This window comes from Hemitrygon akajei, chromosome 1 (genome assembly GCF_048418815.1).
Source record: "Hemitrygon akajei chromosome 1, sHemAka1.3, whole genome shotgun sequence".
In the NCBI taxonomy this organism is placed as follows: Eukaryota; Metazoa; Chordata; class Chondrichthyes; order Myliobatiformes; family Dasyatidae; genus Hemitrygon; species Hemitrygon akajei.
Genome location: NC_133124.1, coordinates 140,619,472 through 140,641,212, shown reverse-complemented (window position 1 = coordinate 140,641,212; position 21,741 = coordinate 140,619,472). Strand labels below are relative to the sequence as shown.

The following is a 21,741-nucleotide window of genomic DNA, read 5'->3' as shown; positions in this document are numbered from 1 at the left end:
TCAGCCGAGGCTGTACTTGGTCAAAGAAAGATCAAGAAGCTGTCTTGACCCAGGCGAGGGAATTTTCACCCAGGTCCATCCTACACCAGTAACTTCACTAAAATGATTAAGACCATCAAAAGCCTTTGGATTGAAAGGCCGTCGACGTGACCTCCGCTGTCTATCATTACTTTTAGTTCGTTAGTAAACAAACGTCACAAAGCAGCACGTCACAAACTAGCTGAGAAAGATTTCGCAGATCCGGCTGCAAATGATTTAAAGCGAGATTCTCAATCTGGAGTCCACGGAGCTCTTGCTCAATGATATTGATCCATGGCATAAAAAAGTTTAAGAACTCCTGTTTTAATGGAAGGCCTATCAATGATGAACGTCCATCCTAACCCAGAATAAAGATCCCCAGGATCCTATTTGCAATCAGCGTTTTGCTTGTTCAATATCTGTGAACCTACTCTTTCCCACATTTTGGGAAAGCAATGTTCCAAACGTTCATTACATTAATACTTTCACTCGTAAATGTCTGCAAGTGGAAGTATAAAATAGAAGGAAAAATTCAAATCCAAACATTAAATCTTATTAATGATTAATAACTTGTCAAATTAAATAAAACAGTCTGAGTGTTAGATATCACTTGTCTATCATTGCCCCAGCTGTACTTTGAAAAGCTAAAGGCTACAACCTGTCTTAGAGCAATTGAACATGAATACAGACCTGGTCGGATGTCTTGCTGAAATCCGAATAGACTACATTCACTGCCCTACCCTCTTCTACTTTTTGGATAACTCTAAAATATTTGTCAAACAGGACTTCCTACTCATAAAGCCATGTGAACTCCTTCTAATCAGATTCTGTCTATCCAAATGTTGGTAGATCCTGTCCCTCAGAATTCCTGGTAGTATCTTCCCAACCACTGAAGTCAGTCTCACCAACCTGTAGTTCCATTGCTTGTCCTTGCCACACCTATTAAACAATGGAATAACATTAGCTACATTCCAGTCTTTGTGGCTAACAATGAAGAAAATATCTCAGCAAGGGCCTCCACATTTCCTTTCTAACCTCCCACAAAGTTCGAGGATGCACTAGGTTAGGCCCTATCTGCAAATGCCTCCTTCTATAATGAACCTCCTCTAAAACATCTCTATTTGTTTCCTTTATCTCTTGAGAAAACTTTTTTTTACTTCAGTAAACAGAGGAGAAATAATCACACCCAGCTATAACAACCTTAAGACACCACACATTGTTATAGCCGGGGTACTAGTGGGGATTCACTTGCATTACTTCTCAAACACTCCCAATGGCGAGCGTCTCAGATAGCCTCTGATGTCCAGCTGCCAGCCTTCATGTGTGGCTTAGCTACTAAGCCCAGTGGAACCATTTCTACTGACGGGAGAAGGGGCAAAGGTGAGTTACTGATGCCTTAAAACCAGTTGTTTCTGGCAGATGGAGCCTGTCATCCATGGTTGGCAGTTCATCTAGGAGAAGGAAAACTCTGATCTCAAAACTCCACTGCCTTGTGGCTATACCCACTCACGGGGAAAGATTCGGGAGTAAACTCTGAGGAAAAAAATCTGGAGCTTGAGTCCCTAAGCCAGCCCACGTTGAATTCAACACTGACTGGCAACTCCTGTGAAGCTACCTGCACCAGACTGTATTGGTCTTTGCCATCCCTTTGGGTTCATCAGATGTGTGGAGAGGGGGAGCTCACGACATGGGCAAGACTCTCAGAAGGTTAGTTCACAGGCTGAGTAGGTGGTAAAGAAGGAAATGTTGGCATTTATTTCATGGGGCATAGAATATAAAAAAAACAAGGAGGTAGTACTGAAGCTTTATACAACATAAGTCAGGCCGCACTTGGAGTACTGTCAACAATTTTGGGCCCCTTATCTCAGGAAGGATGTGGTGTCATTGGAGAGAGTCCAGAGGAGGTACACAAGGATGATTCTGGGAATGAAGTGGTTAACATATTAGGAGCATTTGGCTGCTTTGGGTTTGTACTCCCTGGAATTTAGAAGAATGCATGGCGATCTCATTGAAACCTACCAATTGTTGAAAGGTCTAGATAAGATGGATGTGGAGAGGATGTTTCCTCTGGTGGGGATATCCAGAACTAGAGGGCACAGCCTCAAATTCAGGAGTCAGAGGTAAGGAGGATCTTTTTTTTAACCAAAGAGTGGAAAATCTGTGGAATGTTCTGCCACAGACTGTGGTTGAGGCCAAGTCCATGGGTATATTTAAAGCAGAAGTTGATAGATTCCTGATTGGTTGGAGCATCAGAGGATCTGGTGAGAGGGCAGGTGTATGGAGATGAATGAGATCCAGTGTCAGCCCTGATGAACTGGCAGAGTGGGCTCGATGGGCTGAATGGCCTAATTCTGCTCCTATGTCTTATGGTCTTATGGCTTGTTCTCTATATTGTATCACCAAGGCTTGCGTATTTGGTCAGCTAGAAAGCACTATGATCAACCTGACTGACGAAGGCCTTGTGGAATCCCACACGTCTCCTGCAGCTCAAGACATAGGTGGTTCTGCTGATCTCTAAGGGACATTCTCTCTCTCTAGCCACCCTTTTTATTCTTAATATAGCTAGAGGACCTTGGGATTTCATTAACCTTATTTGCCAGATCCATCTCATAAACTCTGTTTTCCTTCTTAACTGTTAAAATGGAGATGAGGAGGAATTTCTTTACCCAGAGATGGTGAATCCACAGGCAGCTGTGGAGGCCAAGTCTTTAAGTATATTTAATACAGAGGTTGATAGATTGTTGATTGGTCACAACATGAAGGGTTAGGGGGTAAAACAGGAGATTGTGGCTGAAAGAAAAAATGGATCAGCCAAGATGAAATGGCAGAGCAGACTCAATGAGCCAAATGGCCTAATTCTGCTCCCATATCTTATGGTCTAAATATGACTTGGTTTTAAGTTGGAAGAGAGTTCAAGGAGCTTTAAAACAGTTGCAAGCATAGGGCTTTTATGAGTATAAAGAACCAGAATCTACTCTGCATGCATTAAGGTTATTGCATGAACATCAAGTGGCAGACTTGTAAAGTCTGCATCTACTTGTAAAAGTAGATGCAAAGACCAAAGTCCAACTAGATGAACGGAAGGCCAAAAATGAGTCATTTGAGATACAATAACAGATGATTCAACAGATGACATTGAGGATGTGGAAACCAAGAGGAGAGATCAAATTATAAAGAGAGAAATAGCAGGATTAATAAGAGAATACTCCAGTAAACTAAATGCACCTTCCCAAGATCAAGATGCACAAACTAGAAGAAGAAAAAGTAAGCAGAAGAAAGTTGGCTACAACTGTTAGAACCACTTCCTTAAGTCCCAGAGTCAACTCCTACAACCACCATGGAGGAAACTACCAGAGCTTGAGATTGTTTTCACAGCTACAAGTCTCACCTAGTACACCGAATCCAGTCTTCACATGTTTTGGATAGACAAGCCCAGTCACTGAGGGTTCAACAGAATCCCAACAGCTACTCTCACCAGGTTTGGCCGGGCTGTCAAAGCCACCACCTGGGGTGTGGCCACTGTCACATGCAAACAGCTTTCTTGGAACCACAGGTAAGAGCTGAGTGCCGGGTGAGGACCAAAGGTGGAGGACCTACCTCGGAAGATACAACAGATCTTCACAGCAGAGGTGCTAGCTGTTCCCTGACACCCTATCTCAGCTTGTACAAACCAAGCGATGTCATTTTGCTCCCAAAACTCCAGCAGTTTCAAAGCAACTGCATTGGCTGACATGTTCAATAACTCTGGAATCATCCTAGAGCATTGGGGTCACCAATGTAGGTTTCACAAATAAATTGAAGTTAGGCTTTTATGTTTAATAAAACCCGTAACACATTTAATTGAATTCCAAAACCTAAACACAAAGCGCACTATAAATCCTTACATTATTACATCATCACATCAGACCGGCCTCTTAAAGTAAAACCCCAACTCAATGTCGGTGGTTGTGAATTATATTTCCTTACAGGATTACAGTTGGCTTGTATGGGTTAGACTCAAAGGCCTGATATGTAAAGATCTTTACATTTCCAACCTGGGTAAGATCTGCTGGAGAACAAATCTCGGTGTGAATAACTATATTTGTTACAGATACATCCGACAAAGGTAATAGCTCAGCAGTCAGAAGTTCTCCCAGTGGAAGTTTCCAGGTAACTTCCTAAAATCTCCTAGTGCATTTAAATTAACCCTGTCTGAACCAAACCCAATCATTTTTATTTGTTCTTTAATAAACACAGATCACAAGGTTTCTTTATGACCCGTTGACATGCCCTTTTCTCATTATTACAATTGGGGAGAACCCAAAGATCCACAATGAACATTTTATGAACAGATTCTTCCCCTCTGCCACCAGATTTCTGGACAATCCATGAACCCATGAACACTACCTCACTATGTATTTTGTAACACACACAAAATGCTGGAGGCCAGGCAGCATCTATGAACAAAAGAGTACAGTCATCATTTCGGGCTGAGACCCTTCAGTAGGACTGCATTGTGCTCTCTTTTTGTACTATCAATTTTTGAAGCAAAACACTCCAAATGCTGGAGGAACTCAGCAGGTCAGGCAGCATCCACGGAAAAGAGTAAACAGTTGACGACTTGGGTTCCTCCAGCGTTTTGTGTGTGTGGCTTGGATTTCCAGCAGCTACTGGTTTTTAATATTTCTTAGAGTAACTCATAGTATTTTATTGCAATGTACTGTACTGCAGCCCAAAGCAAATTTTGGTAATTGTAATTCCAACAGATTTTGTACACATGCATGCATTGACTGTAATCTACATTACAATTTTCACCAACTACATTCATATGGTAAAAGGGTCTGCTCAACACCGCATCCAGCGGTGAACTTTAAGTAAAGTAAGTCATTGAAACATTTATTCAAAAATAAAATTATTTACAATGAACCATTCAATCCGTTACAGATGTTTTCTCTACATTCTGTACATTTCATGTTCAGTCACTCAGATGGTACTATGTTGGTTCACCTTTACATACCATTGTTGAGGGGTAAACTCCCTGCCACCCTACCCCCCCCCCCCCCACTCCTGCGGGAGAACTCTAAAACTCTAAACTGCGGTCCTTCCCCACTGGGCCCTTGTGGTGGCTGCACCAAGTTTCAGCGCATCCCTCAGCCCGTACTCCTGCAGCCGAGAATGTGCCAGTTGGCAGCATGTGCCGGCAGACCGTCAAGTTTCAGGAAGACCAAAGAGCGTCTTTCACCGAGTTGATGATCTGCCAGCAGCACCGGATGCTGGTCTCCGTGTGCATCCCCAGGAACAGCCTGTAGAACAGAGAGTCCTCTATTACACAGCTGCTGGGGATGAATCTTGACACTGTCCCTTCCATCCTCCTCCACACCTCCTCCGCGAACTCACAGTGTGCGAAGAGGTGGGTCAACTCACTCTGCCTCACTGCAGTCATCCCATTAGCAGCGGGGTGTGGACACAATGTCCTGGGCTTACAGGAGGGATCTGACTGGGAGGGCCCCTCTCACCACCAGCTAAGCGAGGTCTTGGTGCCTGTTGGTGAGGTCTGGCAATGAGCCATTTTGCCAGATGAACTGGACGGGCTGCTCAGGGAACCACCCCACTCTGTCCATCGTGTCCTTCTCCTGCAGTGGCTGCTGGACATTACGTGCGGACCACTCCCTGATGGCCCTGTGGTCAAAGGCGTTGACCTGGAAGAACTTTTCTATGGAGGACAGGTATGGCAGCAACGACCAGCTGACTGGGGCGTTGCGCAGGAGGGGGGCCAGACCCATCCTTCGTTGCCAGGGCGACAGGTAGAACCTGCGCACATAGTGGTACTTGGTACCCACATACCTGGGATCCACACACAACCTAATGCAACCACACACGAAGCTGGCCATCAGGGTGAGGGCGAAATTGGGAACGTTTTTGGCCCCATTGTCCAGGGACTTGTGCATGGTGGCCCATCCGACCCGCTCCACCTTGCATCCCCAGCCGAATCTGAAGACAGCTCCGGTGATTTCCGAGTTGCAGGAGCAGGGGGTTTGCATTGAAACATTTAGCGACAGAGACGGCAATAACCCCACTTTAGGAACTGAACGCTCACCCCAGTCCAGTATGAACTTGAAACCCACCCCTCTTCTCGGCCTCAGCTCTGATTGGCTGATTGGCAATACTCCGCGTGCATAACTAAAGAGGTTCTAATTGGACCGCGGAGAGTTTTGATCTTCGCATGCGCATTGCAGGTTGTTCCGTTTTGATTTGGTTGGTGGACGGGAGGCTTCGCTTTGCCTTATGGGAAGATGGCGCTGAACTCGACTAATCCTTCGCAGCTGTTACCGCTGGGTTAGCATCGGGACGGAGCGGGGAGCCCGGGGATGGGGGTTTAGTTGAGGAGGTGGAACTGTGGATTTATTTAGTGAAGAGGCCTGGTGGGTAGGTGTGGTCGGCTTATGGGGGGTGGTGGACGCGGTTTATGGGGGGAACTAAAGGGACCAGTGTGGAGTCGGGTTAGTTGGGGAGCATGGGGCTGTGGTTGTGGGCGAGCCCGGGGAGGGGGGAGATGTCATAGGGGTTCCTGGTTCACCTGGAGGCTATAGCAAAGGAATCAAAATCTGATTTTTAAATCAGAAAATGCTGGGGGGGGGGGGGAATACTCTAATAAGGCAGAGCCTAAATTATTAACTCTGATTCTCAACAAGTTTCACACATGTATGTTATTTTTATTCTTTAGTACTAGTGAATTTGTTCTGCTTACAGTATCATTGGGTGGGAGAGAGACAGGAGGAGCTGTTGGTGCTATATAGATCATAAATGATCCATTTAATGGCAGTATGCTGTGATTCTGTTGCATAAATGTGATTTCATAGTTTCATGTAACCATAGATAAGTTGCAAACAAGAGAACATTTGCAGATGCTGGAATCCACAAAATGCTGGAGGTACTCGGCAGGCTAGACAGCATCTGTGGAAATTAGCACTGTTGATGTTTTGGGCTGAAACCTAATGAAGGGTTTTGGCCTGAAACATTGACTGTTTACTCCTTTCTATAGATGCACCCTGACCTGTTGAGTTCCTTCACCATAGATAGGTTAACTAGTCAGAGTTAAATTTAAATGTTTTATTTCTGTGTATTCATATTTCTCTTCTATTTCAGAACTGGTGGACAAATGTATTGGTTCACGCATTCACATTGTCATGAAAAATGATAAAGAAATTGTAGGAACGCTACTAGGTTTTGATGATTTTGTCAGTATCCTTTTATATTTTACCTGCTATTGATAGAATGTGATTTAAGATTCCGAATCTGATTTTCTTTAAACTGACTAACCCAGATAGCAAGCAGTGTTGGTGTAACCATATGAGAATTTTGTGTCCCTTGCTCATGCATTTACAACAAAAGCACATGAATACAGCTAGGGTGCCTAAGACTTGCACAGTACTGAATTAATCAATGTGGAGTGGAGAGCCAAGTTTGTATATCTGGCAGGAGCAAAAGATGTTGGGACTGGTGAGAGTGGAGGGCTGTGGGACAGATGGCAGAAAAGGACTGCTCGGACAAAGGGTAGGGCAGACACCCAACCCTGAGACACTTTGCAAGGTACAGGTGGCCCCCATTTTTCAAATGTTCGCTTTACGACAGCTTGCTGTTACGAAAGACCTAGGTTAGTGCCTGTTTTCGCTAACCAAAGAGGATTTTCGCTTTTACGAAAAAAAGACGCCTGCTTTATATGTGTGTTTACCCTGAGAAAGACTACCATGACCGTGAGGCCTTGTGCGGGCAGTTGTGTGCGCATGCGTGTACATGCCGATTTTTTTTTTCTCTCTCTCTCTCCATATCAATTTTGGCTCGCTGTCTTCCCTGTTCTGATAAGTGAAACTACACTGTACATACAATATTTCTACTTTATTTAGGCTGTATGTTTATCATATTCCTGCTTTTACTGTATGTTCATGTTATTTTAGGTTTTATGTGTTATTTGGTATGATTTGATAGGTTATTTTTTCGGTCTGGGAATGCTCAAAAATTTTTCCCATTCTTCTTCACTTTGCGACATCTTGGCTTACAAACGGTTTCATAGGAACACTCTACCTTCGGATAGCGAGGGAAACCTGTAATTTGATTCCAAGCAATTAGTTTATTGATCATTACAGAACGTCTCTCTGGTGGTTCCTGGCTCTCTCCCTTTCCCTTTTCTCAACTATGATTCTTCTCTCCCTGCCTCCTTCCCATTCATGTCATGAAATTTGTTTTTTGTGGTAGCAGTACAGTGCAATAAATAAAATTACCTTACAAAAATCTTGTGCATTCTAGCTATATATGTGCCTAAGACTTTTGCACAATACTGTATGTACTTGTTTAAATTGGATATTGTAGCTAGTATTTCTCCTTTCTTGAAGAATTGGAGATAAGCTACTTGCATCTTTAACATCAAATGCTGGGAAATTAGTCTAGGAATGTAGTGCTTGCACCTGATGTGTTGAAAGTATTGACGAAGTTTCCATGGTGACTGACAGATATGAGAATTAACAGGAGGTTGTCTGCAGGAGCAGCAGGAGTATTTCATATCTACGCAAATCGGCAGATTGTAGCCAGTGACATTTTTCTCTGGCCCTATCCAGAGATTCTTGGTTAAAATGGCATGAAGCAGACATTAAGTGCTAAATCTAGGCTAGTACTCATGCAGTCATAGATGTTTTTGGCACAGACCATTTGGTATCCATGTTAGTCAAAAGTGGACTTGTGATTAAGCCAATTCCCAGCTCTTGGTCTGTAGTACTTGGTTGCATCTCTTATATTCTCCCAAGCACTTGGAAATTTAGGGTTTCTACTGTTACTGCCCTTTTAGGCATCGAAAGCATTCACCCACCCTCATTCATTGTGTTTTTTTCCCTCACTTTTTCTTTATCTATATTGTTCAAATTAAATTTCTTCTTCCCGCCAGTTACATACCCTAGATGACCAAAAATGTCCATTCTTTGAGCAAATTAGAAAGGGTGTTAATGGAATATAGAGAAATAAATTATTTTTGGATCAGGTTTTACAGTAAGAAACTAAAAGCATTCTGATAATAAAGTCATGGAGCTATGGGGAGGGAGGAATTCTCGAAGATCCTTGACTAAATTTAAAAAGTGCTAGAGAAATAACTTGGGTTAGGCCAGCAAGACTCCTGGATTTTGTCCTTGGGTCTTTAAGGAAGAGATAGTGGATGGTGTCAGATGTAATCTACCAAAATTTCATGGTGATGTCCCAATGGATAGGACAACTGCAGATTATAATGTTCAAAAAAGGTTAAAGACAAAAAAAGCACCCTATAGGAGTTTACTTAGCAATTGTCATTGGGAGCAAAATACTGGAATTCATAACTAAGGCAAAAATAGTGCGAGATTTAGAATTTCATAAGACAGTTTAGCAGAGCCAAGATGGTTTTATATAAGGGAAATTGTAAAATTTGTTAGTTCTGTCAGGATAGAAGAAGCAACGTGGATAATGGAGAGCTAATCGTGTATTGGACTCCAGATGGTATTCGGTGAAGTACTACATAACAAGTTAATACACTTGATAAAATTGAGGGTTTGAGTAATACTGGTAGTGATGGTAGATGGAATGGTTTTTTTTAAAAATGGTAGGATCTATGGGTTTTCAGATTAATCTCTTTATTAATATTGTAGCTCCATTTGCTGCTGTTACACAACTAAACACAAAAGCAAGATTTAAGGAGGGTAGAGTCTGCAAAGGATTATAGATAGGTAAAATGAGTGGGTTCCAGTTGACAGATGAAATAAAATGTAGGAAGATGAGGTTATCCACACTGGAAGAAAGAGCAGAAATAGTAACTATTGGAAATAATTTAGAAAATATTTATCTCAAGTTGTTGATGGTTGGGTTGAGTTGTTCTGTAATCTTGGTAATTTACTTACAAAGTTTTCATCACTTTGAGATATCGACAGTGCACTGATGATATATCATTGTATGATGACGAAATGTAAGTAAATTGCCCAGATCGGAGACCAACTCAACCCAACAGTGGTCATTATCTATGTAGTCAGTTGCATAATAGATAGATAGATAGATACTTTATTCATCCCCATGGGGAAATTCAACTTTTTTTCCAATGTCCCATACACTTGTTGTAGCAAAACTAATTACATACAATACTTAACTCAGTAAAAAAATATGATAAGCATCTAAATCACTATCTCAAAAAGCATTAATAATAGCTTTTAAAAGGTTCTTAAGTCCTGGCGGTTGAATTGTAAAGCCTAATGGCATTGGGGAGTATTGACCTCTTCATCCTGTCTGAGGAGCATTGCATCGATAGTAACCTGTCGCTGAAACTGCTTCTCTGTCTCTGGATGGTGCTATGTAAAGGACAATCTGAAGTCCTTTTTTGGGGGGAGGGGTTGAGACTGGTGGCTGCATTAAAGGACGGGTGTGACAACTTTGGAGAGGGTCCAGAAATTCGGTTTAGAGTATTAACTCTGAGGAGAATTTGGACAAACTTGGGTTGTATTCTCCGTAGCATTGGAGGCTAGTGAGTGACCTTATAGAAGTATTTAAATTGAAAGGCATAGATAAGGTACATCATCAGTGTTATCTCATGTGAAAATGCAAAATACTAAAAGATGTAATTTTAAGGCAGGGGTTCCCAACCTTTTTTTTATGCTATAGTCCAATACCATTAAGCAAAGGGTCTGTGGACCCTGGGTTTGGAGCCCTTTCTTTAAGGTGAGGGGGCGTTTTTTTTCTGCACAGAATGGCAGATGCCTGGAGCATGCTGCTTGGGAAAATTATGAAAGCAGATACATTAACAGTATTAAAGAACATGTACAAACAAGCTGGATGAACTCAGCAGGTCGGACAGCATCCGTTGAAATGAGCAGCCAACGTTTCGGGCTGAGACCCTTCGTCAGGACTGAAGGAAGAGGGGGCAGGGGCCCTATAAAGAAGGTGGGGGAGAGTGGAAGGTGCCAGGTGAAAAACCAATCAGAGGAAAGATCAAGGGGTGGGAGAGGGGATAGGCAGGAGAGGAGACGAAGGAATGTAAGGGGAAAGCACTTTGGGTAGTAGAAGAAGGCAGAATCATGAGAGAGGTGATAGGCAGCTAGAAGAGGAGGCGGAGTGAAAGTGGGATGGGGGAAGGGAGAGGGAAGGAACTACCGGAAGTTGGAGAATTCAATGTTCATACCGAGGGGCTGGATACTACCCAGATGGTATATGAGGTGTTGCTCCTCCAACCTGAGTTTGGCCTCATCATGGCAGTAGAGGAGGCCATGTATGGACATATCTGAATGGGAATGTGAAGCAGAGTTGAAGTGGGTGGCAACCGGAAGATGCTGTCTGTTGTGGCGGATGGAGCGGAGGTGCTCGACGAAGCGGTCCCCCAATCTGCGTCAGGTCTCACCAATGTAGAGGAGGATGCACCTGGAGCACCGGATGCAATAAATGACCCCAACAGACTCACAAGCGAAGTGTTGCCTCACCTGGAAGGACTGTTTGGGGCCCTGAATGGTGGTAAGAGAGGAGGTGTAGGGACAGGTGTAGCACTTACGCTTGCAGGGATAAGTACCAGGTGGGAGAACTGTGTGGAGGGACGTGTGGACCAGGCAGTCACGGAGGGAACGATCCCTGCGAAAAGCAGGGAAGGGTAGAGAGAGAGAAAGGTGTGCTTAGTGGTGGGGTCTTGTTGAAGATGGCGGAAGTTGTGGAGGATAACATGCTGGATCCGGAGGCTGGTGGGGTGGTAGGTGAGGACAAGAGGAACACAGTCCCTGTTGTGGTGACGGGGGGATGGGGTGAGGGCCGAAGTGTGGGAAATGGAGGAGATGCGGGTGAGGGCATCATTGATGATGGCATAAGGGAAACCACAATTCTTAAAGAAAGGACATTTGAGATGTTCTGGAACGGAAAGCCTCATGCCGGGAGCAGATGCGGCAAAGACTGAGGAACTGGGAATAGGGAATAGCACTTTTACATTTGGCAGGGTGGGAAGAGGTGTAATCAAGGTAGTTATGGGAGTCAGTGGATAGTCTGTCTCCAGAGATGGAGACTGAGAGATCGAGAAAGAGGAGAGAAGTGTCCGAGATGGACATTGAATTTGAGGGCTGGGTGAAAGTTAGAGGCAAAGTCGATGAAATTGATGAGCTCAGCATGGGTGCAGGAAGCAGCAAGTACCTATTCCCAGTTCCTCCATCTCCGCCGCATCTGCTCCCGGGATGAGGCTTTCCGTTCCAGGACATCTCAAATCTAATCAAGCAGAGTCATGGTTTCATGAAATGGAAAATCATATGCACCAAATTTAAATGTTTTTTGTGGAGATGTTGATCAGTGAGTAAAAGGTCTTGTATTTGAAAGGTATTCAAGATGCTTCACAAAAAGTTGTTCCTTGCTGATGAAAGTAACAGCTTGATGTGGATGGAGGATTGGCAAATAGGCAAGAAGTAGCACCAGGATGGTCTCAAAGCTCTTCGCTTCTTTTTGGATTCCAGACCTAACCAATTCCCCTCTACCACCACTCTCCTCCGTCTAGCGGAATTAGTTCTTACTCTCAATAATTTCTCCTTTGGCTCCTTGCACTTCCTCCAAACCAAGCGTGTAGCCATGGGCACCCACATGGGTCCCAGTTATGCCTGCCTTTTTGTTGGCTTTGTGGAACAGTGCAAGTCTATATGGGTATCTGTCACCCTCTTTTCCTTTGCTACATCGACGACTGCATTGACGCTGGCTCCTGCACGCATGCTGAGCTCGTTGACTTCATTAACTTTGCCTCCAACTTTCACCCTGCCCTCAAATTTACCTGGTCTATTTCTGACACCTCCCTCCCCGTTCTTGATCTTTCTGTCTCCATCTCTGGAGATGACTTATCTACTGATATCTACTATAAGCCTACAGACTCTCACAGCTACCTGGACTATTCCTCTTCCCACCCTATCTCTTGCAAAAATGCTATCCCCTTCTCGCAATTCCTCTGTCTCCGCCGCATCTGCTCTCAGGATGAGGCTTTTCATTCCAGGACGAAGGAGATGTCTTCCTTTTTTAAACAAAGGGGCTTCCCTTCTTCCACCATCAACTCTGCTCTCAAACGCATCTCTCCCATTTCCCGCACATCTGCCCTCACCCCATCCGTCTGCCACCCCACTCGGGATAGGGTTCCCCTTGTCCTCACCTACCACCCCACCAGCCTCCAGGTCCAACGTATAATTCTTTGTAACTTCCGCCACCTCCAACGGGATCCCACTACCAAGCACATCTTCCCTCCTCCCTCCCCCCTTCTGCTTTCTGCAGGGATCGCTCCCTACGCGACTCCCTTGTCCACTTGTTCCGCCCCCATCCCTTCCCACCGATCTCCCTCCTGGCACTTACTCTTGTAAGCGGAACAAGTGCTACACCTGCCCTTACACTTCCTCCCTCACCACCATTCAGGGCCCCAGACAGTCCTTCCAGGTGAGGCGACACTTCACCTGTGAGTCGGTTGGTGTGGTATATTGTGTCTGGTGCTCCCGGTGTGGCCTTTTATATATTGGTGAGACCTGATGCAGACCGGGAGACCATTTCGCTGAACACCTACGCTCGGTCAGCCAGAGAAAGCAGGATCTCCCAGTGGCCACACATTTTAATTTCACGTCCCATTCCCATTTTGATACGTCTATCCATGGCCTCCTCTACTGTCAAGATGAAGCCACACTCAGGTTCGAGGAACAACATCTTATATTCCGGCTGGGTAGCCTCCAACCTGATGGCATGAACATTGACCTCTCTAACTTCTGTTAATGCCTCTCCTCCTTCTTACCCCATCCCTGACATATTTAGTTGTTTCAACAACAACACACACAAAAAATGCTGGTGGAACACAGCAGGCCAGGCAGCATCTATAGGGAGAAGCGCTGTCGATGTTTCGGGCCGAGACCCTTCGTCAGGACTGACATTTAGTTATATTTAGTTGTTTGTTTTTTTTCTCTCTCTCTGCCTATCACTCTGCCTGTTCTCCATCTCCCTCTGGTGCTTCCCCCCCACTTTCTTTCTCCTTAGGCCTCCCGTCCCATGATCCTTTCCCTTCTCCAGCACTGTATCACTTTTGCCAATCACCTTTCCAGCTCTTAGCTTCATCCCACCCCCTCCGATCTTCTCCTATCATTTCGCATTTCCCCCACCCCCCACTACTTTCAAATCTCTTAGTATCTTTCCTTTCAGTTAGTCCTGACGAAGGGTCTCGGCCCGAAACGTCGACAGTCCTTATAGATGCTGCCTGGCCTGCTGTGTTCCACCAGCATTTTGTGTGTGTTGTAAGAAGTAGCAAGTATGGGGAGTGGGGGCAGGGTTCATTTTTAGTTTGTCAGCCTGTGACCACTGGTACGCCATGGGCTGCAGTATTGAAATTACACCTGCTTACAATATACAGGCAAACACTGGAGGGCAGCACTGACAAGTTTGTACAGTGGAATTACACCGGATCGTGTATATTTGTACGTTTCCAAACGCATTAAATGCATTAAACGCATTAAATGGCTGCAGGACCTCCTGGCAATGCAACACCCCACCACCACTGATTTTCTAATGGTCCATGACCTTCCAGAATGTTCTGCAGCCACGATGTGAAGCATCCAAAAGATGTGAAATACCAGTCTGGGATTGTATCTGCAACAAACAATGTACCTAGTCTCTGATGTCCTCTTGAAATTTCTCCTCCTTTCATTTGCCACTGAACCAATGATTCCAAGTCCACGCAATGCAGAGACAGGAACCGGTCATTCAGCCCCTCAAGTCTGCTGCACCATTCAGTACAATCATGGCCAAACTGCAATTGCTGAAGTCCACTTTCCTGGCTCCCTCCCTCTCTCTCTCTCCCCCCCCCTCCCCCAATAATCCTTCATTCCCTCAACAATTAGAAATCTAACAAATCTCTCTGCAGCACACAATATACACAAGGACTCTGCATCCATGTCAGACAGAGTTCCAAAGATAATGTCATGTCGGTCTTGAATTATCTGTAAATGCAGCTACAGCACATTTACTTACCTTTGTCTATGTCATTAATATACAGTGGCATGCAAAAGTTTGGGCACCCTGGTTGAAATTTCTGTTACTGTGAATAGCTAAGTGAGTAAAAGATGAAATGATTTCCAAAATGCATAAGGTTAAAGATTTTAAGCACGAAAACTTTCTTATTTCTATCTTCTACAGTTACAAAATAACAAAAAAGGAAAAGGGCCCGAAGCAAAATTTTGGGCACCCTGTTCAGCAGTACTTAGTAACACCCCCTTTGGCAAGTATCACAGCTTGTAAACGCTATCTGTAGCCAGCTAAGAGTCTTTCAATTCTTGTTTGGGGGATTTTCGCCCAATTGTCCTTGCAAAAGGATTCTAGTTCTGTGAGATTCTTGGGCTGTCTTGCATGCACTGCTCTTTTGAGGTCTATCCACAGATTTTTGATGATGTTTCGGTTGAGGGACTGAGGGCCATGGCAAAACCTTCAGCTTGTGCCTCTTGAGGTAGTCCATCATGGATTTTGAGGTGTGCTTAGGATCATTATCCTGTTGTAGAAGCCATCCCCTTTTCATCTTCGGCTTTTTTACGGACAGTGTGATGTTTGCTTCCAGAATTTTCTGGTATTTAATTGAATTCATTCTTCCCTCTACCAGTAAAATGTTTCCTGTGCAAATGGCTGCAACACAAACCCAAAGCATAATCGATCCACCCTCATGCTTGGAGAGTTGGAGAGATGTTCTTTTCATGAAATTCTGCACCCTTTTTTCTCCAAACATACCTTTGCTCATTGCGGCCAAAAAGTTCTATTTTAACTTCATCATTCCACAGGACTTGTTTCCAAAATGCATCAGGCTTGTTTAGATGTTCCTTTGCAAACTTTCAACGCTGAATTTTGGCCGCACTGAGCAAAGGTATGTCATGGGTGTTATCATTCCACCATGCAAACACTGGTGATACTGATAACACCCATGCACCATCAACTTGCATGGGGGAAAAAGCCTTAAAATCTGCATGCAGAGATTGAGTCTCTCCGCAGTCCAATTAGAATCTCTTTGTTTTATACATGCGGAGTATTGCTAATCAGCCAGTCAGAGCTGAGGCTGCGACCTGACAATGAGGAATGGGTTTCATTCATAAACTGGAGAAGGAATCAGCTCGAATCCCTGAGAAGATTGCTCTGCTAATAATTAGGTTATTGTCCATCTGGCCTTAAACTCCCATTTTTCTGCCTATTCTGCATTCTTCATTACTCAAAAATCCTATCAGTCTCGGTGCCTGACTCAGCCTCCACAACTTTCAGAGTAGAGAATTTCAGAGACCTCATTGACCCTCCTTGAAGAAATTTGTGTGCTGTACTACCCCTTTTTCTGAAACTTTGTCACCAGTTCAAGATTCTTCCATCAGGATCTTTATCACAGAAACTGTCCAAGTGAACCTTCTGAGTGCAAGGAAATAAGGAAGATCGTGTTTGTAATCCTTGTATAATGATATCAACATGCTTATATTCCATTCCTCTTGCAGTAAAAGACCAGCATCCTGCATTTTTAATTATTTGCTGTAAATGAATATTAAACTTTGTTTTACTTTATATCCCACTAGGATCCCTCCGCACAAATACATCTGGTTGTTGGTCACAAAGTTAAACGAATCTTCAATTATAATACTCCTCTGGATCATGATTCAATCCATTTCTTCTCTCGTTTATCTATTGCCTTGTATTAACTATTCTTTCTGATCTTATCTCCTCAAATTCTGAGCAATTAGTTATAGCTATAGGTCTTGACTTTTATTTCCTAACATCTCATCTCAATATGAAGCTCAACATAACATTGAATCTTTAGTGGCATGAACCTTTGTTTTTCACCTTGACCAAAGAGATTCTCCCCAAATTTGGTATGTTCTTCCTGTTTTCAGAATTCCTAATCTACTTGGTTAGCCACACTCAAGATCTGTTTATACATAACTGCCTGCATGACCTTTGACCTTTTCCAATTTTCCAGTGCCATGTCTTAATCTAAGCCACATTTCTGAATATGTAACACTGCTCACTGAGAGCAGGCACAGTCAATTTCATTTGTCTAAGAAGTGTGGTGCTCTAGTTTGGTGAACTGGTCTCTGCTGTACTGAGGCTGCATGACACTGTTCATATTTTCTCCTGGACTACCACCCCTACCACTGTATAACACATTGACTACATTCTTTTAGAAGTATTCCTTTCCTATTATAGGTTTCCATCTGTCCACCACCTGCTTTTAACATCTTCTCTGAGATTCATAAGTAGAATTAGACCAAAAGGCTCTCAAGCAAGCTAATTGCTGATGGCTGATCTTATTTTAAATTCACTATCATTTTTATGACTCCACCTTTGGCTTTGTTGTACCTAGTTCAAATGTCTGTCAACTCTGCCTTGAACCTGTTCAATCATTCTGATTCCACAGATATTCAATTAAAACAATTGCAAAAATCCATGGTCATCTGAGCCAAAACTACTCATCACTGTGAATGGGCAACTGATTATTCTGAAATAGTGCCTCCTATCCCCCAGTTCTAGATACCCCCTTTAAGGAAATGTCCTCAGAATCAACCCATTGAATGCTTGTCAAAATCTTGCAGATTTCAACAAGATAGCCTGTAAGTTTTCCAAATAGCTGTAAATATTGTATCAACCTAGTTTTTCATATGTCAATTACTTGATTGCAGGAATCAATTTAATGAACCTTTTCCATGCTACCTGGATTGAAAATATACCTCAATATAGAGACAATAACTGCACTCACTAATCACATCAAATTTTGGCAGCATCCTGTAAATTTGCACCAGGAGTTCCCTGCTTTCATACCTCTTACAACTAAAGCCAGCATTTCATTTAGTCTTCCTAAATACTTGCTCTACCTGCATGCTAACCTTTTGTTGAATGTACTTCAACCACTTAAACCATAACGATTTGTGGTCTCTCCATTTAAATTTGCTTTTCCATACTTCAGATTTTTCCTCAAAATCCTCTCACATGCCATTTTTTGTCTAATTCAGACCTATCCATAGTTGAGTAAAGTTTATTAAAAAAAAATTTAAATGTTGGAATTGCTCAGCCGGTTAGGCAGCACCTGTGGACAAAGGAACAGATAAAGCTTCAAGTTTTGGACTACTATCCAAACTGATGGCCAGAACCAGACCTAAACTGTGAAATGTTACTGTTTCCCAGATGCTGCCTGACCTGCTGAGTTTTTCCCAACATTTTCTGTTTAGAATAGTTTGTTCTTAAACCCAAACAGCACTCTTTCTTCTTTCCCCACCCCAATTCATGGTTTTCCCAGTTTTTTGCTCATCGTCCTTGCCTATACATTCTACAGAAGCTGCACTACAGAAATGAAAACTATTGGTATCATTTTGTAATAGTAAACTAAGTGCATTTCTGTTGTAAGTGGATTTCTTAACTCTGATCTCTGGATATGGTACTTGAAGATGTCACAGAATTGTAAGTATTTTAATTCCTTTTTATTTTGCTATGTAAGACTACTTGCTAGCAATATTAAAATGTACAGCTAAATTTCTTTATTTGCTATTCTGTCCAGATAATCTGAGGAAATATGTTCCTGTCTTTTTAGCACGTTTTGTATTGTGAAGTCATGAAAGGCTAATGTTTGTATATAATTATCCATTGACTGTAGAATAACTGAAAAATCAATTTGCTTTTAATCTTGTGAGCATGTTCTTTGCTGGATGACTTGTAGTCAGGCCTTCAGGGAATCACTTCTTCAAGAGACCTGTAACTGAACCAGTTTTGATTTCAGTTCTTTTACTGGAGTAATTTGTTGAGTCATTCTCAAGGACAACCACTACATCCAGGTTTTGTCTTGTGACTTAATGTCTTAATGACTTGTGTTCCCATTATAAATGAATTTTGGAATTCAAACTGTTCTACAATTTTACTTCCTGTAGAATATCGCTCATTCTGTGTAATAGAATTAAATATTAGTCCTGACAGAAACCATCAACATCTTCGGCTCTAATTTAAGCCTTGCACCCTAATTCACTTTTGGACCTGTATTCAAGTCTGGTGCTATGTTGTAACTGTTAACTGTAGTGGCTATAATTTTTACTCTTTATTTTCTATAGTGAGATCACGCCAGAAGGAAGAAGAATCACAAAACTGGATCAAATCTTATTGAATGGAAATAACATAACTATGGTATGTAATTGTAACAAAAAATTCAAAATTTGTATTTTTAAAGCTTTCTGGTATTTTTAGTCAAAGGCACATAGAAAGTAGAACTCCAGGCAGTTTTCTGGTAGAGCTACTAGGACTTGATGTTTCAATCCCAATGATAAAGTGGGCACTCTCGATGTTGGCAGTGGCTTGGAGTGGTGACGAGGAGGGTAGCTATGTCATCGGGGGTCATCAGATGGGCACCCTCAAGTTTTCTTATATAAAAAAACAATAATAATTAAATGTGTAATTTAACTTTTCAGGGATCATTTGTTCTTTGACCAAACAGAAATAAAAAAAAAGTATTATTGTCACTCATTTAAAACAGTTGTATATAGCATTTAAAGCTTAAGGCTGCATCTATACTCCACTTGAGTCTTGTTTAATTCTGTGTCCACCGACGCTCCTCAGTGTCTCTTTATTCTGCCATTTTACTATCAGATCACCTTGGTTTTCTTGCCAAGATATTACCTCATGCAGTGCCTTCATTAAAATTTGTAAAGGGGTACAAAATTCGCAAATTTCAATGTCATATACTACATCAAGGACACTTAGAAGCACATACATTCAGATGTGCTTGACAATGGAAAGATGGCTCAATGGAATGCCATTGTTTCAGCTGTTTCATGCCTGTCTGTTTTGCACTGGGGATCCTTGTGCAGCAGTCAATATTCCTGAAGCCAGCGAAGCAAATCCTTGGTTTATTTGGATGAAGCTTGCTGCTGACAGCAGTTCTTGCTTCAGAGTTGTACAGCATAGCAACAGCAGCTCTGGCTCACCATTATGCTTATCTACTATAATCCCATTTGCCTGTGTTGATTTGATATTTCTGTATGGCCTAGTCATTCAAGATGCCTCTTAAATGTTTATTTTTATGCCTCCTCCATCTCTAGTGGTAGCTCATTCTCAGCAATTATATTATTATACCATGTTTTATCATTTAGACTCTTATCACATGCATGTACTACTATTATCCACTACATGTTTTTTTTTCTTGAATCCTTTGCCTTTATTCATCCATGTTGGCCAACTAGTCTAATATATTTTTATTCTCCAGACATACAGCTGTTACTTCTGTCATCAGACATATGCTGATTAAAAGTAAATGTTCCTCATCAGGATGTTCTTGTGAGAACTACCATCTCCTATTGTGAGAGACTGGACAAATTTGGGTTGGGAGTGGTGGAGGTTTATAAGATTGAGAGACGTAGATAGAGTAGACAGGGAGTATCTTTTTCCCAGGGTAGAAATGTCTAATACCAGAAGGCGTGCATTGAAGGTGAGAGGGGGACAGACTCAAAGGGATGTGTAGGGTAAGTTTTTTTTTACTCAGTGGTGGATGCACCATGCACTGCTCTGTATGGTGGTAGAGGCAAATACATTAGAGGCTTTTAAGAGACATTTAGATAGCCACATGAATATGAGGAAGATTGAGGGATTTGGACATTGTGTAGGTCGGAGGGATTGTTTTATTTTGGGGTTTTTGATTTACTTAGCTGGCTTGGCTGTGGGATGAAGGGTGTGTTCCTGTGCTATACTGTTCTGTATTTGAACCACTTAATATTTTTCTAATCTGTAAAATAGATATGTAACTGAATGAAAGATGACATCTTTGTGGTTCTTGTATCTTAAATTTATAAGATAATGTAATCCTGTAGTTTGCCAACTGTTAACTGTTTACTATTATTTGTATTTATAAATCGTCTTTAACCTTTGCAGCTTATACCTGGTGGTGAAGGCCCTGAAGTATGAATGAAACCCTCCAACTTTCAACTCTGGTTTTGTTTTTTCTAACTTTCTACAATATAATTTCATCAGAATTGCCAAAAGTTTGCTAATATTTTGTATGTTGAGTGAAGAGTATGTTGTCTCAGAAGAGGTGAATCATGACCAAGAGCATGTAAAACTTGTTTTTTTTAGGAAAATAAATAAAATGTTTTAAGTTATAACTTCAGTTTTGCGTTGTGTGTGGTTCTGCATTTTTAAGAAGTTGGGCCTTTTTTAAGTAGATCTTGACAATCTTTGGTGTTAATTCCTTTTTGAAACCACGTTTTGCTAAACATTTCATTCAATTTTGTTAGGTACTTTGTAAATGGATCTATGTGTTAAAATCAGTTGTTTGGAAAAGAATCAGAAATTTTCCACCTGAAGGTGATCATTGTTAGTGAATTGAAAGGAAGTCTTCCCTGTGTGCATTGGAATAAAAAGTAAATTTGGCAAAGTGAGCAACAGGATTTTCATGGAGAGAATTTGGATACTAAACAGCTATTTCCACTCCCCCACACCACACCCCTCCACCTTCAGGCTGCGGAGGTATGTCCTTCCTACTTGCCCCATGTTGGTTGCCTTATTTGCTTTACATTTCAATGAAATCTCTCAGCCTGTTTGATTTCAAAGAAAATGAAGTGTAAAATAGTGCTTAAGATAGTGAATTTAATTCTGATGCAATTTATTTTGTGCTTTGTCTGCATGGTAATTTCAGACATGGTTACTTCTGTAAATTTTAATCCAGGGCATTGAGCAGAAATTTTTAATACTACTTTAGATACAATGCTACATTGT

At 42.2% G+C, this 21,741-nt stretch overlaps 1 protein-coding gene across 1 annotated transcript; it reads left to right on the top strand.

Moving 5' to 3' along the window:
• Nucleotides 1–6,215: 6,215 nt before the first annotated feature.
• On the top strand, nucleotides 6,216–21,133 carry lsm5 (LSM5 homolog, U6 small nuclear RNA and mRNA degradation associated). Its single transcript, XM_073052544.1, has 5 exons — nucleotides 6,216–6,333; nucleotides 7,144–7,239; nucleotides 18,420–18,447; nucleotides 19,089–19,161; nucleotides 20,899–21,133. The coding sequence occupies exons 1-5, from the start codon at nucleotides 6,291–6,293 to the stop codon at nucleotides 20,929–20,931; spliced, it is 273 nt and encodes a 90-aa protein (XP_072908645.1). The 5' UTR covers nucleotides 6,216–6,290; the 3' UTR covers nucleotides 20,932–21,133.
• The last annotated feature ends 608 nt before the right edge of the window (nucleotides 21,134–21,741 follow it).